The 10,762-nt window shown below is 36.4% G+C and overlaps 1 protein-coding gene across 1 annotated transcript in view; it reads right to left on the bottom strand.

Moving 5' to 3' along the window:
- STRN3 (striatin, calmodulin binding protein 3) overlaps positions 1-10,762 on the bottom strand; it is a 44,182-nt gene that overhangs the window by 3,162 nt on the left and 30,258 nt on the right. The window contains exons 10-15 of the mRNA XM_010191795.1: positions 7,507-7,682; positions 7,329-7,376; positions 5,185-5,306; positions 3,318-3,485; positions 2,909-3,049; positions 1,422-1,529 (exon numbers count right to left, since the gene is read on the bottom strand). Of these exons, the coding sequence (XP_010190097.1) occupies positions 1,422-1,529; positions 2,909-3,049; positions 3,318-3,485; positions 5,185-5,306; positions 7,329-7,376; positions 7,507-7,682 (763 nt within the window). The remainder of the gene's footprint in view (positions 1-1,421; positions 1,530-2,908; positions 3,050-3,317; positions 3,486-5,184; positions 5,307-7,328; positions 7,377-7,506; positions 7,683-10,762) is intronic.

Genomic DNA, 10,762 nt, shown 5'->3' with positions numbered 1-10,762 from the left:
GCTGAAGGAGGAAAAACTACTGAAAGCCTCCGATCATCTTTTGAACTCTTCTCTGAAACATTTCAATCTGACTATATCCCTTTTGAGATAAGGGAAACTGGAGTACCATAAAGTATGCATGTGGATAAACCAAGAATTCATACAAAGGGTTTTTGTTGTTGTTTATTCCTTTCCTTCCTCCTAACGTTAATTTTGCTATTCTGACTGCTAGATGCTGAACTGATATTTCCATCCAACTTCTTCTTATAACTCTAAAGTTTTACCTTGAGTAAGAACAGTCAACCCAGTGACTATTATTCTATATTATAAAATGTTTTTCCTTACATGCATCATTTCACATTTATCCACATGGAATTAAATTTGCCTGCTCTCAAGTCTATTAAGATTTTCAGTTCTTCCTTGCCAGCCTTCATCTTTAATACACTGAACTAACGAATGTCAGTGAATTGTCAATATACTGTCCCCTGCTCAGAAGATTCATATTATGTTGATACCAGGACCTGGTAATTTTATTTTACAAAATGACCATTTGCTTCTACCTTCTGTTTCCAGTCTTGGACGCTATTATTTGTTCATGTAAGACTTTTCTCCTTATTCTACATCTTTGTTTCTTTAAAGTAATAAATTTTAATTTCAAAACAATCATTTCAACACATTTAATGACCACAATTAAAACATATACATTCATGGCAGGTGGGAAGAAATAAAAATGTCTTAGACTGCTGCCAAGAACACCTCCACCCCACCTGAACTAAACACAGTTAAAACAAGGGTTTTGCACATGTGCTTACTCAAAGTTTGCTTCCAACTTTGGTAGATAACATGCAGGAAGTGACTGACAATTTGACAAATGGGAAGTTTATGTTCTTACAGTTATTCCAACATTTGTCATGACAGACTGTGTAGTTTTCCCCTGTACCCTTCTTTCTTCTTTTTCCAGATTGTTTTCTGTTCTAAAAACTTAATCAGCAACTTCAGTATAACACTGGATTCCATTACTACAATGACTTTAGAGTTTATTACTCCCCTCATAGGTACTAAACAATGTTCTTTACTATTGAGAGCTGAAAAACATAACTGATACATGCTTAGAGCTAGAAGCACGGAAATGATGAAGACAGGAAGAAAATGGCAGATGCATTCTGTAAGTTAGCAAAGCACTAACTTAAGAGGGACCTTTTCGTCCCTCAACTACCTCTGCCTGTTTTGAGAGTATTTTCCGACTGCTGAAGTCACAATGGCAACAGATAGCACTGTTTCACAGAACAGGTAATGAAAAGGCTTAATCTTACAAACACCAGAAGTTCTATTGTATAAAACTGCACCACTAGTTAAGTTTTCTACAAATGGACTCTCCAAGGTCCATTCAGATTTACGTTAAACATATTCATACATACAAGTTAGGTTCTCTTTATCCTTACCCGTTTTGTTGTCAAAAAATTTGATGTGTCTATCTTCATGTGCTGTAATAGTTACAGGAAGTGTGGGATGACTTACTACCTTGTTAATGTGATTATTTGATTGTACACCTGAAAAGAAAACAATTAAGAAATATTCACCTACTTTAAAGAAACGATTAAAGTTAAAATGAGAATATCTTAGTATTATACTTTACTGTATTAACTAATATTATATAAATTACATTTTAGAAAGAGCATTGATGAAACTCTTAAGAAATAAAAAGTAAAGCTTCTTGCTTTACAGGATGGGGCTAAGGCAGGCAGACTCCAGCCAATGTACTGTGAAGTTAAAGACGTACAAGGGGTTTATACACATGAAAGGTTCTTGAAAGCTAGCAAACAAACCAAGCGAGTACTGCAGGGCAGCACCAGCCAAGTAGAAAAACTGTGGCATTTATGTTTAGCACACACCTCTCATACCTCCACACCAAAAAAGATTGCTTGGAAGTAAAAATGATAGAACCCAAATAACTGAAGTCAACCTAACCTATCAGATTCTGTCAGATGTATTTGTCTTATTTCAACTTACAAAAACAATGAATAGTTTAGAATATCTGTAGAAGTTTTAAGAACACTTTTTTTAAAAAACCCAACATTTTCTTATCTTGATATGCCAGTGTTTTAAGGCTTGTTCCCTTCATTTCTGTATTTAATTCTTGTTGATTCCACTTAAGCTTTTCTCTTCAAACTAGGAAAGGTATTTCTCCAATTTGTCATGTTCTTTGTCACTGTCAATGCCAGTTTTTGCACAAACTATCTAGAATATAGCTTTTACACAGCTTTGTAACCTGTGTCGCAATCTTTATATAAGCTACTTAAAACCAAGTATAAGCACCAAGTAATCTGAACTACTTGGAGGGGAGAAGCAAATTCTCCTCTTGCATTTTTCTTTTAGATCTCATTTCATAGAAAAGATGACCAGAAACTGGAGGTTTTCCTTATAAAATACTTTCCTAGGTTCGAGAAAAGGCTGCTCTATCTAGTTTCATCAGACGCACACAGTTCTCAAAGAGCTACATCTTTGTAGCAACTTACCTGCAGAAACAGAATTTCGAATATTAGAAGTTCCACGGGAGTGTTTGATCCCAACCCATACAGAATTCTATGCTGAACAAATATTCACCTTAATTAACTTATTTACTTATCTTGACATCCTCCATGTCAAGGCTACATAATGAGAACTGTGTCAATACGCAGTTCAGACACCTGAATCTTGAGAAGCCTTACCTAGAGAACAAAAACTCCTGCTTTGACAATCTCTACCCACTTTCAAATACTGCTACTACACAATCTTTTCCATCATGTTTAAAGATGCTTGGAACAGACAAACAAACTTTCAAATTGCATGATGCAGGAGAGGAGCAAAACTTTTTCATTTAATTCACCATATAATAAAACTTGAATAAATGTACCAAGATGGATATTTAGTACAGAAGAGCTTTACTTACCAGATTCTATTTGTGATGAAAGCATGACCACTGACTGGGATGTTTCTAAATCATAGATGACTGTGCTGCCAGTGTTAAAAGATGCCACCATATGAGCAGGATCACAACCTATAAAGTCGACTGATGTAGGTATTCCATGCTCTAGAAAGAGAAAATATTTGTCTTTAGAAAGAATGGAACACCTTTAAAAACCTTGAGAGTTTAAACATTTAGTCTGTTTTATACACATACTTTAAAGAAGAAATTTGCTCCCTTCTTTAGAGTAATGCTGAAGCCCCAGGATTACTTGATTAAAAGATCTTTTCCCTTTACCTTTAGTCCTGTTACCTAGTTTTGATCAATGAGGATAATGAGCCTGGACACATCAGCTGCCTCCAAACAGATTTTCAAAGTCACTGCAAAAACTGACCTTTCTCTCCATTGTAAGTGCAAACACAGGGCATTTTTTCTGGTGGGTTCCATAATCTAATAGTGCCATCTGCTGAACAAGATAGTAAGTGGTTCTTTACGCCGCTGTAAGCAAGACCCCAGACTGCATCTGTGTGAGCAATTAATGTGCCAGCTAGAACGTTTGGCTCTGGAAAGACACAGAAGTTCAGAAATGAAAACTTTTAAGTGAAGAAACATTAAATAGTATTTCTTGTACCTCAATATAAATTAAATTCCACATACAACTGTTAGATATCCGTCACAGCTCCTTCTTGTTTAAGCAACAGCTAGAATATTACACAGGAAGGTATTTTGCACAAGCACTGATCATTTTCTCAAAAAAACCCCAAACAAACCAAAACCAAACAACCTCAAAACTCCAAAACAAAAAACATCCTAAAAATTCCCCCAAACAACCAAAAACCACAGGAAAAAAAGAAACAAAACCAACCAACAAAATCCCACAAACAGCTATATTCATTTTTCCAGAATGATAAACACTTGTTACCACCTCTCCTCTGAGGCACTTGCTTCTTCCCTCCAAATTCACCATCTTAAAGATGTTCGGTCACAGCCCTTCCTATGCACAAGGTGCAAAAACCCCTACCAAAATCAGCTTTCCACTTAAACACGGATGCCTAATGCATACTCAGCATACTCTGCTGACGCTGGGGCATGCTCTAAAACTCTCAAGCACCCTAACAATTAAAACAAGATTATTTCTCTGGTGGAACAGGTGAACACATTCTTACTTTCTTCTCCCTGATGCATTATAGCTGTCTTTTACAGAGGGGTTTTTAAACTATTCTCTATCAGGCTTTGAGTACAGAAGTGAGAGAAAAAGATAAATTAAAAGGAATAAAGCCAGATAAATCACTAAAATTTACTTTTGCAGAAAATTAAAAACAAGTTGGTCTTGCAACCCAAAACCCTGCTAACAAGCTTTAGGGAGGAAAAACATCCTGTTAGAGCTCTCTCCTTTAAAAATAACTTTGTTACTTGAGTAGAGACAGTTCTGTCTGAGACACATGAAAATTATGCCAATAATTCTACCTACGTGAACAAATCGGACCATTTTTAGTGGTTAGATTATACTGAATAAATTTTTAGCAGAGAGGCACAGTTTGTGTTATATATTGATTTTAAGGGACAGGGTGCAGCGGCCTTCCTAAACCGGTGCAAGACAGCACTGCTTCCCAACCATTCCCACCTCACTGCCACGGGTTATGCAGTCTGAGTGGCGCACTTGCTCACTCACTGCATTGACACAAGGGAGAGAGGAGGAAATCCTGACTGTCCTATTCAAACTTCAGTCAACCATGGAACCGCACCCTTAGAATCACACCAAACACAAAATACTGATCACCACCACGGGCAGGAGAGTGCTGCGCAGTTTTCCAAGCAGTTATCAGGTCTTTAATTCTAGAGACATTGGTTAGGGGAACTGAGATGCAAATCAGAAACATAGGACATAGAATTTGAGTACACTCATCTTAGTATTTCGATACCTTCCTATCAGAAGAAATAATAATTCAAAAATTTTGAATTTTTGTTCAAATTAGTAAGTATGCTTCTTAAAAAATAAGAGTTACGATTAATTGTTTCTTTACTATTTAAACCTCAGAAATTGTCATTCTTCCTATTACAGATCTATACAAAGTACGTCACCAATGCAAGTGGGAATAAGTAAGTAATGTCTATCACACATAAAAAGTTGAAAAGACACAATTTAATTAATAAATGGCAGTTACATTTCACAAAAGCTCTAGAAAACAGATTAGCATCAAGCAGAAAATTAATGTTGAAGACAATGGTCATGTGCTGCTTATCTTTTAAAGGGTACTTACCATAGGTATCATACGGATCCACGTTAGGGCTAGGCATGTTCCACCACTGGATGGTTGCATCAATGCCACCACTGAAACACTGTTCTCCATTGGAACTAATTGCCAATGACAACACAGGTCCACTATTGGGAAACAGAAAAAGAACTTTATTGAAACTGCCTGCAGGATAGAAGTGAAAATGTGTCTATCTACTTTAAAAAAAATAAAAATGTATTGGATTAAGAAGCTAAGAAACCCAAACCACAAAAAAACTACAAAGAAACAATTCTGTTCAAATATTTTTAACATTTTTGAAGTCTCAGCAAGTTAAACCAAGCTGTATTAAAATATCCATGACTAACTAAAACTATCCAAATTCAAGCAATTCACAGAACACCACCTTATTTCTCAGAAGCAACAGTAACTACACACCTACCAACGGTGAGTTTTTACAGTTCATCATAGCTAGCTGTGCTGAAAGAGGTGGTCCTAGCCCCTCTCTGCCCCCCACTATTTTCTCATCCTATTTTAGAAACTAACAGTAAGTTACGACCCAGTAAACTGGTTCAGAAAGATGATGCCAGAAATAGTATTTTTTGGCCAAGGTTAAACTTTTACTGGTTTAACTTCAACCTGTCTGCTGTGATACCAGCAGGGCTACTCCTTTGGACACACTACTAAGTCAGGCTTAACTGTATTGTAAAACCACATCCCCAGAATTAGATGCCTGGCTCACTTGACAGGCCATGCTCAGGAAGGAAGAGTGGTGGTTTAAGTGCAGATGGGCAAACTAGAATTACATATTTGAAGATGGTGAAAAGGAAGACTATTGGTTGAATCCACCTACATATTTGGCAAATAATAGCCCAAATTTAGACAGAGAAAGAGATCTTAAAGAGGATTCAATTGGCCAGTGACCCTTCTATCATTCAAAAGAACACTTGTATTTAAACATGAGGACAAATTAAGTCACCCAGTCCAAGGGAAGAATGCTTTATGCTTTAGCTAGAAGCGCAGACAGTAAGTGTTATGTTATCCACTTCCACGCTTACCAACAAGCTCTCGTGAAGCTTACCTGCTAACTGGGTTGAAGACTGGTTCTTTACTTATATAAGCAAAATACACTCAAACTACTGTGACTGGCTATGAACTGCACATTTTTGTCTTGCCCTCTTATTGGAAGGAAGCAGAATTCAAAATTAGCAACTGAAACTCAGACAGTAATAAAAGAGTTAAAGAGACTTGAAAAAATCACTAGGAATTTTACAAGTGCCATCTCAACTTGCCAGTTTTATTAACACTGTTTAATTCAGATTAGCTCACTCTCAGCATATGCCACAGCAAAGACCTTTCTGTGTTTCAGACTAGTATGTGCAATCTGCTGTCCCAACATCTTGGGCTGGACCAAGATCAGAAATGAGAATATTTGTTACAGTGTGTAATGAACCACCATCTGCACACAAAGCAGGCAAACTTGAGATGGGAAAGAAGGAATCGTGAGTTGACATTGAAAGAGAACTGACTGCAGCTACCAGAACTTTATCAGGTATTAATGAACCTCTTGATTACAACAATTATCTCACTGACTTCCAGGTTCCCCCAGCCTTGAGAGGCATATGTATGAATTAATAGCCATGCCCTATCTACTACTGTGGCCCATCATGGCAATGAAATAATTGTTCAAGCCACTAAAAACCATTCAGAATCCTACTCACTTGCTTGATCTCCTGATTTTTCATTCATTGAATGAACATTCAAAGGGTTTGGGGTTTTATTTGGTCCTGATGATTGCCTCTGTACTTTGAATTTCTCAGACCTGTATCTGAAGTTTCTATGTAAGACTAATAAATTCTACCTTATTTACTCTTTCATACATTGAACAAAAAAAACACAGTCCGAGACATGCACATCACTCGGGTGAATTCATTACCATCTTCTACAATCTCTCCCTTCCATTGCAACTAACCACATTTGCCATTGTTTTATCATGGACTATGCAATTCTTGACAGGGACTCAGTATTTACTTGTTTTCACAAAGTATAACAGGCCTTGCCTATATAATGTAAAAACAGAACACGTCTGTGGCTTTTAAACTGAAGTGTCTTACAAATCCATGAGATAATGACAATAAATTAATCAAGCATTAATTATGTCAAACACTTACATGTGGGCCCTAAATGTGTAGATGGGTTCTACATCTAGAGAGGCACTCCTGAAAGAGAAAGAAAGAGTTATTACGCTACATGAAATCTCTACTGAAAAACTGAAACTATTGAAGAGTTTAATAAATTTCAAAGGCATCTAAAACACAACTGATGTTCTATAAAACCCAATATACTTGCTTTTTGGCAGGAACTGTTTTCTGCAAATTCCAAAGCTTTAGAGTATGGTCCTCAGAGGCTGTAACCAGCACAGGCTCTACAGGATGAAAAGCTAATGCCCGCACTCCATCAAAATGACTGCGTAGCGTATACTTAGGGTTCCAAGTCTTTCTGAAGGCATCTTTATTAGCTGGCAGCTTAAAAAAAAAAAAAAAAAAGGACAGGAGTAATTTTATCTTGGGTTTAAAAATATGTATCATATTGACCTCCTCTTATTTCGGGAAAACATGCTATTTTTGATTCAGCTAAGACACGTTCAATCTTAAGTTTGCATTTATCTATTGGTCTACCTGTATGCATCTGTAACTCACTTTATGGCATGCAAGTTAGCCTGCAAATTTTTCTATTGCAATAGTTTCTTCCATCCCAGAGTGGAATGGAGTACAATGCTGAATATGCAGATAAGAAGCCTTGTTTTTCAAAAAACTGGTTTTAATCCTTTTGTGCAATGACACTTTAATTCTTCCCTGAAGAAAAAGTTGATTGCTTATCATGTTCTCTGTACCAAAGGAAGAGCTTACAACTGTCAAAAGATCATTTACTACTTAAACAGAATATAAATGAGCTTCAGGTCCCTAGTGAGTGACATTCCTCAGATGAGTAACTTGACAGGAAACAGAAGAAGGTCTTGAATACTTCTACACATGAATGTACATACACAGAAACAGGTAATCCAAATTTCAACACACATTTGTCATTATTTTAAACATAGTATTACTTACAAATATTTTTTTAAAGTCTTCAAATGAGTTTTAAATGTAATTGTGAGACAATACCTTAGCTATTATGTGAAGCAATATATACAAAGTTCACCTTTATGAACATCCAATTCGTACTCTTAACCTATAGACTGTTCAGCTAAAATGCAAAAGTTACAGCTGCTTGATAGTAATTATAGGTAACTCAGAAATGTTCCCAGAAAACCACAAACTCTTCCAGTGACTGCAAGGTTTAGATCTTTGAATGCAGTTTATATTATGTAGAGAGCAAATCCTTAAAAGACTAAATCCCACTTGTCCTAATCCTACATCATAAGGAGAAATACAAGTGTAGGTACTTCTCTCTTGCCCTCAAGTAACAATAAAGGGACTTTAGAAAACTGACTTTAGTTAGACGACCAAAATTAGCAAACTAAGAAGAATAAAAAGCCTATCCTTTGCCTTACACACTATCTCTTCACCACAAAATTGTTAAGCAAGTTTCTCAAGCGTAGACCAGAATCTCTCAGTATCCCAGGATATTTTAGCAGGGCCTGTTGTGATAGTACAAGGGCTAATGATTTTTAATTAAAGAGGGTAGATTTAAGACTACATAGAAGGAAGACATTTTTTACAGTGAGGGAAGTGAAACTGTAACAGGTTGCCCAGACAGGTGATAGAAGCCCCATCCCTGGAACATTCAAGGTCAGGTTGGACGGAGCTCTGAGCAACCTGATCTACCTGAAGATGTCCCTGCTCATTGCATGGGGGTTGGACGAGGTGACTTGTAAAGGTCACCTCCAACTCAAACTATTCTGATTTGCTACAACACTAAGAGATTAAAATCTCCCATAGTTAGTACAATCTTACCATGTCAGAACTGAGAATAAAAATCAGATCACAACATAACACATCCCATAACAGGTATTCTTGGACCAAATCTACACCCTGGACTGAATTATCACTACTCAAACTAAATTTCACTTTATCCAATCAAAATAAAGACTCGGACAATAAAACTTACTGTTCCGAGTTACAGATGTGCAGACATTTGCTTTTATTAAATATTAATGTAAATTTCTGGCCTCAGTGCAAACTATGCCAAATTCATATCAAGCAACAGAAACTTGTAATACCAGACATGGAACCTGTGTTTGTTTTCAATATCATCCAAAAAATACAAACAAATTTCATAACAAGGCATTCCTTTCCAATCTTACTACTTCAGAGTATACTGAATACCACAATATTTTTACATTATTTAGCACTAGTAGATTATATACAAGCTTCATAAAAACAATAATCTCTTGTTTCAGGGAACAGAGAGGAATTCTGGAGTTCCGCATTAAAACTGACAGATTTCAGCCCAAACTGTGTATTTATTCTCCTGTCTGAATCTAAAATGAATAAGGGGGAGGGGGAGGGGGAGGGAACACAAAACAACTTGTCCTGTATTTTTCTACCAGAATCCCTCAGTAATTTTAATCCTAAACAGGTAATGTATTCATCCACCTGACTAACTCATGTTGCCTCATGCACTTGTGGAGATCTGGTGCTTAGAGAAATTAAAGCCAAACATTTGAAATACCAGTGGCTCATTTTAGTACATGTAGTTAAGTCCCAGACTTGACAGAAGACCTGGATTCTTTGGGTGCGATGGACATCCACACCACACTTATTTCTATCGCTGTGATGAAGAGTCGTTCAAGAAACCAGGACTCAATACAGTGGTCCTTATTTTTCAGAAAAAAAGGAAAAGAGTTCATTAACTCTTTTTTGTTACAACGGCTGTCACAATGGTGATTTCGTTCTCAGCAGTTCAGAGAAATCTGCTAAAACGCAAGGTACAAAGTTTACAGAAGTTACAAAAAACAAGGTACGTTTCCTATCTTAAGCACAGCTTTAAAGCCTTAATTTTTTTAAAACAGACTTGAACATTGTGGTTCTTTTAGAAGACACCACGTACACCTTGCTAGAAATCTAGTTATATATAAAACTGTTTTTTTATTGTTTATAGTACAAGCAAATACAAAGAAACAATACAAATACTGTTTACGGTTATTATTTTTTACTGTTTATTGTATTTTCTCCCAACCATTTCCAATGAATCTTGAACATCCTTACTGCAAGAGTAAGAGAACAGCTGACCCATCTTTAAAAAGAGATTCTTGCAACCTCTAAGAAACAATGCTAACCAGCAGCAAACATAAATAAAACAAAATAAAAAACCCACAACAAAAAGCACCTCAGAAAAACAATCAAGGACTTGGAAAAACCATTTGCCGATTACAAGGGATAAATGTGAGATACAAAATGCACCAGAGGTATAATGGAAAAGCAGTAAAATGTGGCATTGCATATCAGTGTTCTAAAATGTGACATCTTTAAAGCCAAAACAAAAGGCATGGACACATTGTCCCATTGAGTCTTAACACTCTACTGTAAATACCAAAAGATAAAGAAAGTCACGAGAAGACTATGGAACTCTACAGCTTAACCAGCTCCTTCTCCCCTTTTCC

This window comes from Mesitornis unicolor, unplaced genomic scaffold, assembly GCF_000695765.1.
Source record: "Mesitornis unicolor isolate BGI_N332 unplaced genomic scaffold, ASM69576v1 scaffold9999, whole genome shotgun sequence".
In the NCBI taxonomy this organism is placed as follows: Eukaryota; Metazoa; Chordata; class Aves; order Mesitornithiformes; family Mesitornithidae; genus Mesitornis; species Mesitornis unicolor.
Note: the sequence above shows the minus strand (reverse complement) of the source record. Positions and strands in the feature narration are given on the sequence as shown.